We start from the raw sequence: 18,801 nt of genomic DNA on the forward strand, positions 1-18,801 counted from the left end.
CCTTTAATCCCAGCACTGGGGAGGCAGAGGCAGGCGGATCTCTGAGTTTGATACTAGCCTAGTCTATAGAACAAGTTTCAGGACAGCTAAGATTAGGCAGTAAAGGACAGGAATCTGGTGAAGATGTAACAAGAAGGCCATGTTCCAGTCCCAGCAAGCAGCAGAACTTGGCAGCTTCAGCCACATGGTTCTGGCTTTAGAGTTAAGGATAGAAGAAACAGGTTATGGAATTTGCCTCCATGCCTAAAGAAAGTCAATCCCTGAAGATAGGCATGTGTCAGTTGTGTCCCTGAATACAGGCCTAGTAGTGAGGTCATTGCGTGAAGTTGTGAAGTTAAAGCCTGGATTGCCTTGGAGAACCCAAGATGTTAGAGATGCCAGAGTTGTGGGACACCTGCTGAGGGGAGCTGCTAACAGGGAGTGGAAACAGCCCAAGGGAAAGAAGTATGTAGGTGGAGTTTTCTGTCTAGACTACCAATCAGCTCTCTCCCATCAGCTGCTCCCCAAATAACCACACAGAGACTTGCTATTAATTATAAATGCTCGAGTGATAGCTTAGGCTTGTCTCTAGACAGCTCTTACAACTTAAATTAACCCATTTGATTTAATCTATATGCTGCTGTCTCTAGGCTTGTTTACCTCATCTATAAGCTTCTCCTGTTGCTTCTTTCACATCTGGCTCGAGACTCCTCCAGTTCCATCCTCCTTCTTTCCAGTGTTCTCTCTGCCCTAAAAGTCCTGCCTAGCTATTGGCCAGTCAGCTTTTTATTAACAATGAGAGCAACACATCTTCACAGTATACAGAAGGGTTATTTCACAGCAGAAGTGTGTTGCCGTTAACGAAACTGAAAGAAGTTGGAAATGTGAAGAGCATTTTGACATCAGACATGGAGATGCAGAATTTGGAGTTTTCCCAGCTGGTTTTTGGTCTTGCTTTGGACGAGTATTTCCTTACTATGATCCCTTCCCTATGTTTTAGAATGGTAATGTATATCCTGTGCCATTATATGTTGGAAATATGTGATCTGTTTTTTTGATTTTGATTTTATAGGGATTACAGTTAAGAGATTGCATGAATCTCACTCAGAAAAGACTTTCAACTTGGGACTTTAAAATATTATTGAGACTGTGACAGACTATGGGGACTTTAGAAGTTGAACTAAATGCATTTTGCATTATGATATTGTTATAAGCTCACTGGGGCCAGGGAGTGGAATGTGGTAGATTGAATGTAACCAGCCTCCATAATCTCATAGGGAGTGGCACTATTAGGAGATGTGGCTTTGTTGGAGTAGGTATGGCCTTGTTGGAGGAAGTGTGTCACTGTGGGGGTGGGATTTGAGGTTTCCTATACTCAGTATACCACTCAGTGCCTCAGTCAACTTCCTGTTGCCTGCAAGATGTAGGACTCTCAGCTGCTACTCCAGCACCACATCTGCCTGCATGTCTCCATGCTTCCCCACCATGATGATAATGGACTGAACCTCTGAACTGTAAGTGAGCCACCCCAATTAAATGCGTTTTTTTTTTTTTTTTTTTTTGTAAGAGTTGCTGTGGTCATGATGTTTCTTCACAGCAATAAAAGCTCTAACTAAGATACCTGGGTTAGCTGGATAACTAGCCTAGCTGAATTGGTGAGCTCCTGTTCACTATGAGAGACCATGTCTCAAAACACAAGGTGAATGGCTCCTGAGGAAATATACCCAAGGTTGACCTCTGGCGTCTACATGTCTACATATATGCATGTGTACCTATGAATACAATAGCATGCATATATATATATATATATATATATATATATATATATATATGTGAGCACACAAATACAAATCATATGATAAATACAAAAATCATTACCATTTTATATTTCACCTTTCCTGTTTTTACATTAATTAATCATCAATTAATTTGTGTGCACATGTGCGTGTATGCACGCAAGTGCCCATGTGCCTCTGCACACATCTGAAAGTGTCAGTGATGCCTTGCAGGGGCTGATCCTCTCCTCTCACCATGTGGGTTCTAGGGATAGCACTCATGCCTTCAGGCTTGGTGGCAAGTGAGCCATCTCACTTTCCAAGTTACATTAAGGATCTTCAGCTTTCCCCACCACTACCGCTTTCTATCTGTGTCCTGAACAACAACCAGCACCCCTTGGCCTTACTGTGACTAGCCAGCTATGGCTTTTCCCCAGCAAATTTGAACCCAGACCCTGACACTGAGATCCTGGTGTGACCCTGAGCCAAAATTCCATAATCTCTCACAGAGGTTCCATGCCTCAACACCTCCCTGGATCAACCAAGTAACTCATCCCTTTTCCCTTGAGTCTTCTGATGGATGAACTCACACTCTAGGTCCCATAAAACTGTGCTACACATACTTGGTGTTTGTGATCTCAAGCCACTCCATCTCATGAGAATGTGGGGCACTCCTGTGTGCCCTACTCTGTTGTGACCACCAAAAGGAATATTGACAACATTCAACCATCATTGCTAGGAGACACACATACACACAACTCAGCAGGCTCTCATCCATGGATTCTATTCTTCTTTACCAGAGGTGGACCCAGTCCCAGGTGCTGAAAGGACGCGGGACTGCCCTACCATAGCCAGAAGCTCTCTGTACTGCGGCGCTCCCTGCTGTCTGTGTGCCTGCTTCCCCGGGAGCTGAGCCTGAGCTGTGAAGTTCCGGGTGCATCAGTTGCTACTTCAATTTTTCTCCACTCCGCTCATCGGCATGACCGTTGAGTAAAGTTTGTTTTCAAATAGTCTATGAATAACGGGAAGGGACCAATCAGCAGCTCCTCAATCAGCACTGCTGACCTCCCGTCCCTGATTCAACACGCCTGTGTCCCTCCTCTATCTCAGTGCCTGCCCGGTGACCAGGCAGGTGCAGAAGCCTAGGAAATATTCTTTAAAAACGTGGTGTGAGATGCCAGTCCAAGTATACGCAATTACCTTGTTTTCTTGGTGACTTGTGTTGCCAATTAAATGTGGTACCGCTGAGCTATATCCCCAGTACATTCAAAATTTAACTTTCACATGTAATAGCTCAGTTTTCGTGATTACATACCAATTATATGCCCATCGTGCCTATTATCGATAATTTGTAAAATAAAATGAAGAAAAAAATATTTTACCGATTTCTTGCTTCTCAGAGACAATTATAGGACAAATGCTATGATTTCTTCCCAGTCTCCTCTTCTGTAAAGCTTTGGACTATCCTACAAGCCTAACTGCCTCCATCATCAGGAGTTCTGCCTCAAGATAATCACAACTGGGTTTATTGACTGTCTACCTTCTCTCACAGAAGGAGGGGTAGGGAGGGTCATGGAACCCTCACCTGAGTGTCCAATCCTCCCCACAACCAGTTGTGTGCAGCTCTGCCCCAGTTACAAGGGGCCTGGTGTAATCTTAGGACCAGGGAAAGGGGGCTCCATCTAAGCAGTCCTGGGAAAGCCGTCATCCCTGCTGGGCACAGACCTCCCAGTGTGCTTGCTTTAAGGCCAGGCTCCCTGCACTTCTGTTGGGAGCCCCTCAGCTAACGCACTGTAAGCTTAGTGATCTCATTGGCTCCCCCTGGTGAACTTTGGTGGAATCACACCTCTGTTTGTCTACTAGGACCTTAGGAGGGTAGGTGTTGTAGATGACTCCCCAGGGAACGAATTTTAACAACACCAGTTAACCAGCCATCCTGGCAGTGTGCACAGCCTGTGCGGCCATCATCATCTGTCCCACTTCCCTTCAGAGACAGAGATTGGGCTGAGCCCACGTGGAGGGTCCCAGCTCCAACTCAGTCATCGTCAAGTTCTGAGTTGTGAATCGCTCTGTCATTAGCTGGGTCTAAATACACCCTTTTGGGCCTGCCTCTCTTACCCTGCAGTGGAAGAGGTGTAGGGTTTCTAGAATGCTCAAAAGACTAGTTCACAGATGAGAAGAGGTCACCAAAGACCATAGACATGTCCTTGCAAACTTCCAGGGCACCCCTTCCTCAGGACCAGTGCTTGTGGCTATCTTGCTTTCTTGGGGTCTAATAGCACCTACTTACAAGTTTCCCTGCCTACTCTCACTGTGCCAGCTGGAGTCCTAGTTGCCCATCTCTGGGCTCTACCCCTGCTCCCAAAGTGTATAAACCACCTTTAGACTTCCTTTACTGTACTCCACTGCAGCTAGCCAGACCATCAGGGACTCAAGTCTGAGATGATTACAGTCTCTTCCCAGAATATCTGAGCTGCATGACTGACTGGATCAAAGCAGAAAATTACTGGTTAGAAAAGTCTGTAATCATAACCAAAAACCAGACAAGAGTTCATGGCCAGTAACCCATGAAAAACAGCAAGATTTTATAGTAGCGTACTCTCTGAATTAGAAACAAAATGTCCAAGGAGCCCTGGAAGACTTTGTAGCCTCTGTCTCTCTGTCTCTGTCTCTGTCTCTCTCTCTCTGTCACACACACACACACACACACACACACACACACACACACACACATCAGAGAAGGGCCAGCTATGTAGGTGGAGCTTTAGGATCTCTCAATAACAATTTTCCTTCCTTTCCAGCTATGTTTGCAAGAGCAACTGGAAGCTAAGTAAGCCAGCGGGACTCAACCAGCAAAGAAACAACATAGGAATGAATGTGAAAAGGCACATGATTCTCTCATTGTGCATCCTAAAGAATCCAAAAGTAGAGCCAGGGAGATGGCTCGGTGGATAGTGTCCTTGTGCAAATATGACCTCAGTTTGGATTCCCAGCATCCATGTCAGGAGACAACACACATCAATGACTTGAATTCTGGAGAGGCAAAGACAGGGAGAACCTGAGGGCTCACTGACCAGCAGCTAATATAGCTGAAATAGAAAGCTCCAGGTTCACTGAGAGAACTTACCTCAAAAATAACATGGAGGGTGTCTTAGTATTTTATTGCCGTGAAGAGACACCATGACCAAGGTAACTCTTATAGAGGAAAACACTTAATTTGGGGTTTATGATTCCAGAGGGTAGTAGAGTCCATGACCATCATAGCAGGAAGCAGGTGGTCATGGCACTGGAGCAGCAACTGAGGACTTTACATCCTTAATCCACAAGCAGCAGGCAGAGAGAGACACTAGGCCTATCAAGGGCTTTTGAAACCTCAAAGCCTACCTTACGTGACACACCTCCTTCAACAAGGCCACACCTCCTAACCCTTTCCAAACAGTTCCATTAACTGGGGACCGAGCATTCAAACATATGAGCCAATGGGAGCCATTCTCCTTCAAACCAACACAGAGGGGCTGGAGAGATGACTCAGCAGTGAAGAGTACTTACTGCTCTGTCAGAGAACCAGAGTTCGGATCCCACACAGGGCAGTTCCCAAAAGCCTGTATCTCCAGCTCTGAGGGATTTAACACCCTCTTCTGGTTTCTATGGGAACCTGGACACACATGTGCACACATGTGCACACACGTGCACACACAGACAAATAAAAACAAATCTTATAAAGATAAGGTAGAGAGGCTGCAGAGATCACAGTATTGGGGGCACAGAGGTCCTTACACCCATAGGTCATTATGGAAACCAGGAATGTTAAACACACAGGTATCTATCTCTTTTTTTTTTTTAGATTTATTTATTTATTATGTATACAGAAGAGGACGCCAGATCTCATTACAAATGGTTGTGAGCCACCATGTGGGTGCTGGGAATTGAACTTAGGACCTCTGGAAGAGCAGTCAGTGCTCTTAACCTCTGAGCCATCTCTCCAGCCCACGTATCTATCTCTTAATGAAGGAGATAAAATACCTGGTTTCCCACCCAGAAGCCTGGGAATGTATTTTGTTTCCGACCTAGTGACCTTCTTGCTATCTGTAAAGGCAGACCTCACCCTAATTCCCCAGAATGGTTATCCCAGACTCTTCCCTCCCTAGACTGTTACCCATACTTAGGGGAGACATCACAAGTGCTTTATGGCCTGCTGACTTCTAGGCCATTGGTCAGAGATCACACTAGATTTTGGCCTTTTAGCTATTGAACCCACCCTCATGGTCACATGTGCTTTGTAAAAGAGTTTCTATGTAGTCACACCTTAAACTTTATTATGCATCTGGAATTGGACTGATCGTTGCCTGGAAACTTTTCCTCAAATCGTATTGTGTTTTAAATATGCTGACAATGAACACACCACCACCACCTGCCAAATTATACTCCCTGAAGAAGTCTGATCCAGGTTGACAAAGTCAATCTGCACCGGGTTTTCATTCTTCGAGTGATTCACTTCCCTGCCTGGATATCTGCAGGGACTCCCTCATCTCAGTAGTTAAGGGCACTGGCTGCTCTTCCAGAGGACCTGGATTTGATTCCCAGTACCCACATAGCGGCTCACAACCATCTGTAACTACAGTACACACACATACGTGCAGGCAAAACACCCCCCCACACACACACACAATAATAAATAAATGAAGCCCGAGGAGCAAAGCTGCTCTGCTGGCACCTGCCCCTTCACAGAGCTTGCACCAGGCTCCCCACCACCTCCTGTGGCCTCAAGCATTCAACTTCTGAACGGCAACAGAGGGAGCAGGTCTTACTCAGGGACCGACTCTTACCACCGGACACAGTTCCCACCTCACAGACCAGGCTGTCAAGATCCTCTCATGTCCTGCTCATGGCCACAACACATGGACTTGAAATGGGAGCTTGGAAGTTGTTATACCCAAGAGCTGGGAGATCAGGGCTAAACATAGGAGCACTCCCTTTGGGGGCCGTTCTCATTCACACTACCACTAGCGGGATTGAGACAGGGTATTGCTGTGTACCTCTGGCTGGTCTAGAGCTCACAGCAGACCAGGCTGGCTTCAAACTTAAAGCTGTGAATCTGTGTAGCAAGCTTTCTTGTTGGACTATCTTTGGATGCCAGCTCCCAAATAACAACACAGAGACTTCTTTTTTTTTTTTTTTTTTTTTTTTAAAGATGTATTTATTTATTATGTATACAGTGTTCTGTCTGCATGTATGTCTGCAGGCCAGAAGAGGGCGCCAGATCTCATTACAGATGGTTGTGAGCCACCATGTGGGTGCTGGGAATTGAACTCAGGACCTCTGGAAGAACAGCCAGTGTTCTTAACCTCTGAGCCATCTCTCCAGCCCGAGACTTCTTACTAATTATAAAAGCTTGGCCTTTGGCTTAGGCTTATCCCCAACTGCTCTTATAACTCAAATTAACCTGCTTCTATTAATCTGTATTCTGCCATGTGGCTTTTACCTCTCCTCAGTACAGCACATCCAACTTGCTCCAATCTGCTGGCGAAATCCCTGTGCCAAGATTTCTCCTCCTCTTCCTCTCTCTCCCTGGAAATCCTGCCTATTCTCTCCTGCTTAGCTATTGGCCATTCAGCTTTTATTAAACCAATCAAAATTACACATCTTCACAGTGTACAAAAAGATTGTCCCACAATTCTGTCTCCCAAGAGGTGGAGTTATAGGTGGGAATCACCACACTCTGATTTACTGGGTTTTTAAGTCTGCATCTGTGTGGGTGTTGAAGGGACACTAGCCCGCTCAAGCATGTGGCTCTGGCAGGACTTGTCCTTCTCCCCATCCCCTCTGCCTTGCTAAAAATGATTAGATTAAATTCCTAAAGTTAGCCACCAAGGTCTAGTACCTTATTTGACCACTTCCTCCTCCTGAGGATGACTACCAAAGTCCAGTAATCAAAAGCTCCCTTTGGCTCACCTAATTAACAAGCCCAGTTAAAATTAAACACCTCATCCTAACACAGGTTTCCCCTTTACCTTTATAAACCACCATTTACCTATAGGCCACATCTGTCTCCTCTCTATCCAGAGGCAGTCCTTTGTCCCTCTGGGGGACAAATACCCCTATTCTCTCTCCCTCGTCCCCTTCATCTTCTCCCTTGTCCCCTGTCTCCTTTACCACAACATCCTAGTCCTTTCTAAACACAGACCTCCCCTTTCCTCCTCTTAAATGACACTTGCAAGGTCATTTGCTGCTGTTTTCTGCCTGAGTCAGAAAGCAACCACTTTAACTTTTCTTCCCCACATAATAAAGAATCTCTCTGTGAAAACAGGTGTTTGGGGGTGGTTTGTGCCTAATCTGGGATCCAGGAGGAAACCCCCACTGTTCAGGGCTGGGGGTCTTCTTCAGATGTGAGCATATTTCCTGCAGATGTACATGTGCACTTGTGAGTAGAGGCCAGAGGTCAATGTCAGTTGTCTTTCTGCACCAGTGTTCCCTAGTCTCCTCCCAAAGGCTTTTCCTCCTGTTGTGCAACAAGATTTTTCCTGGGGAGACACAACACACATATCCATTCACTGCAGACAGGAAGCCCACAAAGACCAACACACAGATAACACCAACATCCAGCTTAATGAGCCAAGAGTTTTATTGGGGTTTCTTACAAGAATATGGGTGAGGGCATACTTACAGGAGCAGCAATGGCCCAAGGACCAAAGCCTATTCACCCAGCTCAGCTCTGGTGACAGTTCACAAAAACTGGGAACCTGGAGCACACGGCACAGCCTGCAGGCAGCTCATCGGGTTGGAGAGTGTCCTCTCCAAGTGACTCCATTGGTCTAAACCTCTTCCAGACAACTCAGCTGATTTTTTTTTTTTTTTGCTTTTTCCAGACAGCTGTTCTGCCTTCACAGTTTTCTCTGTAGCTTGACTTGGCTGAGAGTGACTCTCAGCTTTTTTTGGTTACTTTGACAGGGAGGAACCTAATGAAACTGGTCAGTTTCAGGGACTTCCTGAAGCTGAGTTGTTTGCCTTCCTGCTTAAGGAGATTCCCCTGCAGGATGGAGTGTTTAATACTGAAGGAAACTATTTTACAACAGTTCCTCACATAATGCTGGAGTTAGGGCTCAGCATGTGACTCTGGGTTGAGAAATCTTCAGACCACACAGGTGCCAGGAGGTAAGGCAAGAGCTATGGAGGGCGAAGATATTCTCACCCTGGAGAAATGGTCCCCAAAGAGCAAGGTTAACAGAGGACTACAGTCGCAAAACCCAGGAGCTGATGCTCCCCTCCTGTGGTGTAGATGAAATTCTAGACGGTCTTATTAAATTAGAAACACAGAGCCAAATGCAGAGTTCAAAGCCCAGAGATCAGAGCAGTAGCCAAGAGCTAAGACCACCTTATCTTACCACTCGCTGCTGTCCTTCCCCTGAGAGAGACCTTTTTCCTCTGTCCTGTCTTTTATTTGCCTTTCTGTTCTGCCTTTTCACTGGCTCTAAACCCAACCACATGATTTAGTTCCTTGTTAAGAATTTTAGAAAAGAAACTCACTAAAGAGGTGTAAGTGTATAAATTTGAAAGACATTTTAAGATAGTTCTGTTAGTAATATAAGTTAGGATAGAAAGTGAATCAGGTACATTTTGGACTTACCAAAATAAGATAGATAATGGAATTATTTTCTCTGAGTTTGTCAAGTGCAGATGGACTAGACATTGTTTAAGTATTTATTACTTGTATATATTGTATATAGTTATTGTACTTATTGTATATAGTTTTTCTTATATTAGTTATAACTTTTTTCCTTTTTTTCTTTTTATTAGAATAGAAGGGGGAAATATGGTGATATTTTATTTGTGCTGAAATGTGATTTTATTTGTATGTTAATAAAGTTGCCTGGAGATCAGAAGTCACAGTGAGCCCTAAGTGGGAGTCAGGCAGTGGTAGCACACGCCCTTAATCCCATCACATGGCAGGCAGAGTCTCTGTGGTCAAGGACACATCCAAAGCAAGGTGACCTGAACTTTTATTCCCAGTACCAACCATAGAGACCTGGAGGTCTGTATAGACAGGCAGTGTCAAGGAAATCATGTGGTTGGGTTTAGAGCCAATGTGAAGACAGAAGAGAAAGGCAATAAAAAGACAGGACACAGGAAGAAGGTCTCTCTCAGGGGAAGGACAGCAGCGAGTGGTAAGATAAGGTGGTCTTAGCTCTTGGCTACTGCTCTGATCTCTGGGCTTTTAACTCTGCATTTGGCTCTGTGTTTCTAATTTAATAAGACCGTCTAGAATTTCATCTACACTGTGGCATCAGCCATTCTCTACACCTCATGGTAATGGCTGTAGAGACAGTCTTAGAGGCATGGACTCACATTCACTGGGTCCTTCTTCTTCTTTTTTTTTTTTTTTAAAGATTTATTTATTTATTAAGTACACAGAAGAGGGCACCAGATCTCATTACAGATGGTTGTGAGCCACCATGTGGGTGCTGGGAATTGCACTGAGGACCTCTGGAAGAGCAGTTGGTGCTCTTAACCTCTGAGCCATCTCTCCAGCCCCCACTGGGGTCCTTCTTGATAAATCACTCCTCGATGCCCAACTGGCCAGCTGTGGAGACCAACAACAAATCCCTGACATGCCACCATATCCCCAGGAGATCCAGCAGCTACCAGTTGGAAAGTTGGTCACAATCAACTGCTTTCATCATAGAAGGGGAAGGCCTTTGATCTTACTGGGTGAACCTGGCCAGACTTCTGCGTTCAGTGCCACCTGGAGGTTGGCTGTAGGACTCAGGTGGCTTGCTCAGGCTGGGGTCAAGGACACAGTGAGCAGGTATGGTCCCTGAATGCTATGAGGAAATTCTTCGAGACAGCAGCAAATCATTAGGTGTCAACCTATGTGTGTCATGGGACAGACTCTGGTATGGTACTGACCCCCAGTCTCTCAAAGTGTCTGTTGTCCCTCTGAGCCCCAGGACACTCACAGAACAGGAGTGTGGAGGAATACTTGGTGGAAGGGTACTACTGCTGTCCCCACACTAGTGAGGCTTCCTGAGGCTTCTTCTCTGAGGGAGTCACACACAAATCATGCCAGGGATCTCCCAGGTATCAGGGCATGTAGAGCACCTGAAATTCAGCTGCCATCTTTCAGAGAGTAACACAGTCTTGCTGCCAAGCCTGGGTTGAGGAAGAAGGGAAAGGCGGCAGGCAGGAGTCTGAGCACACCTGTTCGCTGGGGCTGGCCCTGGGGTGGTCTGTGGGCCTGAGCCTCCTGCCTGGTACAGATACCATGTGACCTGCCATGACTTCCTGGACAGGTTCCATGAACCTGGCACACAAGATAGGAGAACCTCAGCACACCCTCAGACAAATTGCCAGAGGTGGAATTGAACAGGAAATCCTCTGATTGTTTCTTCAAACTGCCCCTGAAAGAACCACCTCTCTACTCTGAGAAGCAGAGACCACAGAGGGACTCAGGGGTCACTACTGGGGCAGGAAACCCAAGAATCCATGCTTAGGTTTACCAGAGTCCTGCCTCAGAGGACAGAAGGTCCTCAGTGCAGTCGCCAAGGGCAGAGTCCCAGGCTGGTAGGGGCAGCAGGTGAGGGCACCTGGGAGGTACAGGTAAGGAGGATGCCATCGTACTCACTGGACAGACTGCGGGCACAGTGGGTCCTTGGGTCCCTGGGCATTTGGGTTCAGTGCCCAGGGTCTTGCTCCAAGTAGGCATCTCAGTCACTTGCTCCAGCTAGGACAGGTCACTACCCTCATTTATAATAATAAAATTAAAAGTTACAAGCTGATGCTTCTGTCCAGACAAGGCAAATCCCAAACCCAGAATTTTCACTTCCCTAGGCAAAGGGTGTGGCTCAGTGGCGCATCACGCTCTGAGGCCCTGGGTTCAAGACTCGGTACTGGAATGCTGAGAAAGCAAATTCTGTTCGTAGGCTGCCACCTCCTCTCCCACTACACTGCTGTGTCAGGCCCCCCACAGTGATGTGTGTGTGTGTGTGCGTGCGCACGTGCGCGCGTGTGCGTGCGTGTGTGCGTGCGTGCATGCGTACACACGCGCGTGCATGCTCGAGCTAGTATGGACTCTTCTCCACTGCTCTGTCAGGGCTTCTACACATGTGTGCACACCTTTTATTGCTTCTTCAAGTCCCACAGGGAACAGGTCATGTGCCCCTAGACTCAACCCTGTCCCACCTGCCAGTTCAACCTTAACAACCTCGGCCCCTTCTCTTGCTGCAGGAGGACAATTGGTGTTGGCAGCATGAAGCTGAATTTCCGTGGTCTGAGGGCCCTGGTGACAGGGGCAGGGAGAGGTGAGTGTGAGTGGGACAGAAAAGGGGCCAGTCTTAACACCAAACAGGGGCCCCAGATGACCTTGTCACTGCTCAGTCCTACAGAATCTGACTTCACCCAGGACTCACCTGCATCTGTCACCTGGCTGGAGACCCACCACCCACCAGGACAGAATGCCAGTCTCTCCCTGGCCACCACAGTCAGTGCCACACCCTGAAGGACAAGTTTAGCTTGACTCCAAGACAGGCCCTAGATCCAGGCTGGGCAGATGGGCACCAGTGGTACCCTTCTCTGGGACCCCATCAGGAGGGTGCTGCCCTCGGGTGCCTCCTTGGGTTTGATACTAGTCAGTCTGCCCTCTACCCAGGGATAGTCCCATCTAATCCTGGTTTATAACCTTCTGCAGGGATATGGGGGCAACAGCCTTTACTCCCACCTGGGACCCAGACCCCAGCTGTGACCAGGCCTACAGGGCCCTTATGCCACCACTCTCCCTCCTTACAGGGATTGGACGGGGCACTGTGAAGGCCCTGCATGCCTCAGGAGCCAAAGTGGTGGCCGTGACACTTAACAACGCAGACCTGGTCAGCCTCGCCAAAGAGGTGAGGCACACAGCCCTGCCTCGCCTGGGCCTGCTCCCCACCCTCAGGGATCCATCAGAAGCTGGCTGGGACAATGCCTCAGGCCACCAACCGATGTCTCCCACAGTGTCCGGGGATAGAGCCTGTGTGCGTGGACCTGGGTGACTGGGAGGCCACAGAGAAGGCACTGGGCGGTATTGGCCCCGTGGACCTGCTGGTGAACAATGCAGCGGTGGCTCTGGTGCAGCCTTTCCTGGAGGCCACCAAGGAGGCCTTTGACAGGTGGGCACTTGGGGAGAGGGGGCAGGCTGGGGAGGGTTGCTGAAGATGGGAGGTACAGGACGCCATTGTTCCTCTCCTGCCAGGTCCTTCAATGTGAATCTTCGCTCTGTGTTGCAAGTATCCCAGGTGAGATGGTAGGAGGGCTGTGGCCCAGAGATGAACCCCTGTGGAGGGTGGGGCAGGGCAAGGCAGGTTGAGCTACCCCCAACTCATTCTTCCAGATGGTAGCCAAGGGCATGATTGACCGCGGAGTGGCAGGGTCCATTGTCAATGTCTCCAGCATGGTGGCCTATGTCACCTTCCCTGGCCTGACCAACTACTGTGAGTGCACCCTCCATTGTGGGGGGACCAGGAGTAGGTTCTGGGTGGGTCTCTCAGAAGGAGGACTGGATAATTAAACTGTCCTCAGCATACACACACATCCACAGGCTCCACCAAGGGCGCAATGACTATGCTGACCAAAGCCATGGCCAGGGAACTGGGGCCACACAAGGTAGGCACAGGGGCATGGGTCCACACCTGAGGGACAGATGATGGGCACCTGGGGCAGGGCTGGGGGTTGAGGCTGAGGGTGGGGTGAGGCTTGGGGATGCTCTGAGCAGTGGGGTCAGTGTTCAGCAAGCAAGCTCATCAGGCTTGACCTGGGGCAAGTCCTGAGCTGTGTGGCTAGGGCTAGTTCATTGGCTGTACCACCAGCTGTGGCTTCTGGCCCCAGATCCGGGTAAACTCTGTAAACCCTACTGTGGTGCTGACTGATATGGGCAAGAAAGTCACTGCAGATGCTGAGTTTGCCAGGAAGCTCAAGGAGCGCCACCCACTGAGGAAGTTCGCAGGTCAGCTGGGGATGTGGGTGAGGGAATCAGTATTGGCTCCCAGCAGCTGAGCAAGCAGAAGCCCTGACTGCTCTGCTCTCCTGCAGAGGTGGAGGACGTTGTCAACAGTATCCTCTTCCTGCTCAGCGACAGCAGTGCCTCTACCAGTGGCTCTGGCATCCTGGTGGACGCTGGTTACCTGGCCTCCTAGACTGCCCAGATGTGGTGGACCCCTGGAAGTCTTCCTGGCCCCACCCTCACATCAAGACCCTGCCCCAGCCCAGCAGTTCTACTTCCATCCTGTGGACCCAACCCCTGTCCATCCCCAACTTTAGACTCCAGGATCTCTCCTTTCCATACCAGCTGGGCTGGGCTAATTTGCCTAAATAAATAACCACAGTATTCCAAACCCTGAAAGCTCACACCTGGTGCATGGGAAAAGTAGTGTATTGCAAGACCATCTGTGGGCTTGTCACACCGAAGTGTCTTGTGCAGGATGTCGCTGGTTTCCCCTGTTGGATCTGCTGCTGCCCATCTGCCCCCTCACCCATGCCTCAGGGCCTGGAAGACCCAGGTCTGTGGTGGCCCTGCCTAATCTGTGATTGGGATCACGGACAGTTGGCTTTTAAAAAGGAGGATATAGTCAAACAAGAACTCCTTCTGTCATGGTTATTGGCTGTGGTTAATGGAAGTGGGGGGTGACAGAAGCAGCCCCCTAGCCCAAGGGTGTAGTTTCTCAAGCTGCACTGGATTGATCCAACTACGAAGAGTGAAATCTGCTTATTCAACCCTTGTGACACAAGCTAGAGACATTAGAGGAGGAAGCCTCAACTGAGGAAAAGCCTCCACAAGAGCCGGCTGTAAGGCGTTTTCTAAATTAGTGATCAAAGGGGAAGGGCCCAGCCCATTGTGAGTAGTGCTGTCCCTGGGCTGGTGGTCCTGTACTCTATAAGAATGCAAGCTTAGCTGGGAGGGGGTGGCACACGCCTTTAATCCTAGCACCTGGGAGGCAAAGGTGTTAATTCCACCAGTGGAGAATAAGACCACTACTACAGTTTAAAGCCAAATTTGAAGCAAGCTTTAATCAAATACTGGACTGGTGAATGGACTATGGCCAGGTCCATACCCAGGTTCCTGGGAAATAGCCCACAATCACGATTTGCAGCTGCTTAAGAGGGAAACCCCATAATTCCCATCAGGTCCCATCAGGGGCAAGCATACATCCTGACATATCTCCTGCCTGTGAACCTCTCACCCATGTGTGATCAAACATATACAGTGTAGAAGGGTCAAACAAGCTTGTTTAGGGGAGTGAAAACATGTGGCTTGTTATCTCCCATAAACAATAGCCTCCAACATTTCAGGAACTATCTGTCCTTAGGCAAGGGGCTTGCAGATCAGAGATATTTTTTTTGTTTCATGGATCTCTTAGGCATAGTAGTTAAAACTTAAAATGTAATTTTGGCTCTTACAGCGGCAGGTTTATCTCTGGGATTTCGGTTACACAGAGAAATCCTGTCTCAGAATAACAACAACAAAGGCAAGCTGAGCAGGTAATGGAGAAGCAAACAGTAAGCAGCCCCCTCCATGGCCTCTGCCTCAGCTCCTGCCTCCAGGTTCCTGTCCTGACTTCCTTTGATTATGGACAGTGCTCTGGAAGTGTAAGCCAAATAAACTCTTTCCTCCTCAACTTGCTTTGATCATGGTGTTTCTTTTTTCTTTTCTTTCTTTCTTTTCGTTTTTTGTTTGTTTCTGTTTCAAGACAGGGTTTCTCTGTGTAGTCCTGTCTGTCCTGGAACTCACTCTGTATACCAGGCTGGCCTCAGACTCATAGAGCTCCACCTGCCTCTGCCTCCTGTGTGCTGGGATTAAAGGTGTACACCACCACCAAGAGCAGGGGGTGGGGGGAGTCATGGTGTTTCATCACAGCAAAATGTAACCCTAACTAAGACAACCCTGATCAACATATCATGCTCATTGGGAAACATTAAAACTCTATCAGGAGCTGCTTGTGGTAGTGGCACACACCTTTAATCTCAGAACTTGATAGGTAGAGGCAGTCAGAGCTCTGTGGACTAGCCTGGTCTATATAGTAGGCCTATAGTAAGTTCTAGGCCAGTGATGGTTACATAGTGAGACTATCTCAAAACCAAAGAAACAAAAAAACCTTATTGGGGTCTGAGGAGGTGATGAGATTGGAAAAATGCTTGCTAGGTAACCATGAGGACTCTCATCTGATCTGCAGAACCTATGTAGCAATACCACCAGGCATGGTGGCATACTTTCTTTTCTTTTCTTTTTCTTTCTTCTTCCTTCCTTTCTTTCTCTTTGTTTTTTCTTTTCTTTTCTTTTCTTTTTTAAGACAGGGTTTCTCTGTGTTAGTCCTGACTATCCTGGAACTCACTGACCAGACTGATCTCATACTCAGAGATCTGACTTCCTCTGCCTCCAGAGTGCTGAGACTATAAAGGCATGCTCTTTCAATCCTAGTGCTAGGGCCATGGAGACAGGCAGTTCCCTGGGGCTCACTGGTCAAGCCAGTCTAGCTTGATCTAATTGGTGATCTCTAAGCCAAAAGGAGATCTGGTCTCAAATGAAGTTGATGGTATCTCTGAAGATGACCAACCCAAGGTTGTTCTCTGGCTTCCACACACATGCCCACACTTGTGCACCTGCACACTTGCTGTATACACACACATACACACAAAATTAAAAACAAAAAAAGGACTAGAGATGTGACTCAACTGGGAGAACACTTTTGTCGAACGCATGGAGCTCTGGGTTCCATCCCCAGTACTGTATAAAAGGAGTCTTGTGAGGAAGTTCTGTGATCCCTGCACTTGATGTGGAGGCAAAAGGATCAGAAGTTCAACTACACAGCGAGTTCTAAGCCATACTGGGCTATATATATATAAGAGCCTGTGTCAAAAAAATAAGCAAACACTACATGTGGTGGCATATACCTTTAACCACAGCATTCAGGGAAGCAATGAGTTCAAGGCCAGCCAGATCTACACAGTAAGCTGTGAGCTAGCAAAGACTACATAGTAAAAACCTGTTTCCAAAAAAGCAAGAGCTTTCTGCACTCCCACTGGCCTAGAGAGCAGGCATGACCTCGACATGAAGAGTCGGTGAGTTCATGGACCTGTACGTGCCTCGGAAATGCTCTCGAGCAACCACATCATTGGTGACAAGGACCATGCATCCATCCTCAAATGTGGCCGAGGTTGACAAGGTCACTGTTCTTTTGTTTTTGTTTTTTGTTTTGTTTTGTTTTGAGGGGGGGTTGAGACAGGCTTTCTCTGTGTAGGCTGACAAGGTCACAGGCCAGTTTAATGACCAATTTAAAACTTATGCTATCTGTGGGGCCATTTGAAGGATGGGCCAATCAGATGATTCTATTCTCCGATTGACTAAGGATGATGGCATTGTCTCAAAAGAACTTTTGACCAGAAGATATCAGGGAACATTTGTCGTAAATAAAAGTGAGAAAGTTAAAAAAAAAAAAAAAAAAGCAAGAAACCACACACACACACATACACACACACACAAGACAAGAGATCTTATCTGAAGAGACACAAAAAAATGGTGCAATATTCTCATACTCTTGCCTTGTTCCCATAAAAAAAAAGGAATACCTAATACTGGGCTAATTAATAACAGACCCACCCACCCTCCTGGCATCTGACCACCTTGGTACATGAGCATCAAGGGCCCAGCAGGCAGATGTTATTACACAACCCACTGCCCCTTTAGTGTACTCAAAAACCTGCCTTCCTTTTTGGGGGGAGGACATGGCAGATGATAAATACTCAACTGTCTTCGGGTTTCAGTTCAGCAGGGACACACTGGTTGTTGTGGCACATTCAATTTTTTTTTTTCAAGACAGGGTTTCTCTGTGTAGCTTTGGTGCCTATCCTGATCTTGCTCTGTAGACCAGGCTGGCCTTGAACTCACAGAGATCCTTCTGGCTCTGCCTCCCGAGTGCTGGGATCAAAGGTGTGCACCACCACTGCCCGGCTCAAATTATTGTCTGTCAGTGTGGACCCAGTCCTGCTGTGGGATGGTCTGTATGTCAAATTGCTCTGATTGGTCAATAAATAAAACACTGATTGACCAGTGGCTAGGCAGGAAGTATAGGCGGGACTAACAGAGAGGAGAAAAAGAAAGAACAGGAAGGCAGGAGTCACTGCCAGCCACCACCAGGACAAGCCGCATGTGAAGATGCCGGTAAGCCACGAGCCATGTGGCAAGGTATAGATTCATGGAAATGGATTAATTTAAGCTATAAGAACAGTTAGCAAGAAGCCTGCCACAGCCATACAGTTTGTAAGCAATATAAGTCTCTGTGTTTACTTGGTTGGGTCTGAGCGGCTGTGGGACTGGCGGGTGACAGAGATTTGTCCTGACTGTGGGCCAGGCAGGAAAACTCTAGCTACACAGTCCTGTCTTGCCTCTGTAGTCTTCAAGTTGAACTTGTAAATATCTTTTTTAAAAAATAATGGGCCTGGCCCTGTGTGATGGCAAACACCTTAATCCCAGCATTTAGGAGGCAGAGGCAGGCAGATCTCTGTGAGTTCAAGGCCAGTTGGGTCTACCAAAATGAGGTCCATGACAGCCAGGGCTACACAGAGAGACCTTGGATATTATTCTTCTTTACAAAGAAGAAAATAAAGTACTTCAGTGGCTCTCCAGAGGTGGACCCAGTCCCAGGTGCTGGAAGTACGCGGGACTGCCGTACCGGCCATAGCCAGTGGCTCTCTGTACTGCGGCGCCCCTGCTGTCTGTGTGTCTGCTTCCCCAGTAGCTGAGCCTGAGCTGTGAAGTTCCAGGTGCTTCAGCAGGCACTCAGTCTCCCAGCTACTCCCTGTGCACCCATTGCTGCCTGTCTTCATACTCCACCCCCCCACTCCACCCCTACCTCCCCACCCCCCACCCCCACCCTCCCTTGCCTTTATTAGGTTTAGGAATGTTCTTTGTATTCCTGATCTCTCTAAGACCTTTATCACGAAGGGGTGTTGTATTTTGTCAAAGGCTTTTTCAGCATCTAATGAAGTAATCATGTGTTTTTTTTTCTTTCAGTTTCTTTATATGGTG

At 47.7% G+C, this 18,801-nt stretch overlaps 1 protein-coding gene across 2 annotated transcripts; it reads left to right on the forward strand.

Moving 5' to 3' along the window:
• The first annotated feature begins 10,416 nt into the window (after positions 1 to 10,416).
• LOC131916516 (carbonyl reductase [NADPH] 2-like) lies at positions 10,417 to 14,113 on the forward strand. 2 transcript variants are annotated; one of them, XM_059269877.1, is made up of 9 exons: positions 10,442 to 10,557; positions 11,976 to 12,049; positions 12,534 to 12,631; positions 12,738 to 12,892; positions 12,976 to 13,018; positions 13,114 to 13,213; positions 13,321 to 13,385; positions 13,608 to 13,725; positions 13,812 to 14,113. In XM_059269877.1, exons 2-9 carry the CDS (start codon positions 11,998 to 12,000, stop codon positions 13,913 to 13,915), a joined length of 735 nt encoding a protein of 244 aa, XP_059125860.1. In that variant the 5' UTR covers positions 10,442 to 10,557; positions 11,976 to 11,997; the 3' UTR covers positions 13,916 to 14,113. The 2 variants fall into 2 exon arrangements, with proteins under 2 accessions (XP_059125859.1, XP_059125860.1); XM_059269876.1 differs by lacking the exon at positions 13,608 to 13,725 and having other exon boundaries at positions 10,417 to 10,557.
• The last annotated feature ends 4,688 nt before the right edge of the window (positions 14,114 to 18,801 follow it).

This window comes from Peromyscus eremicus, chromosome 8a (genome assembly GCF_949786415.1).
Source record: "Peromyscus eremicus chromosome 8a, PerEre_H2_v1, whole genome shotgun sequence".
Lineage (NCBI taxonomy): Eukaryota > Metazoa > Chordata > Mammalia > Rodentia > Cricetidae > Peromyscus > Peromyscus eremicus.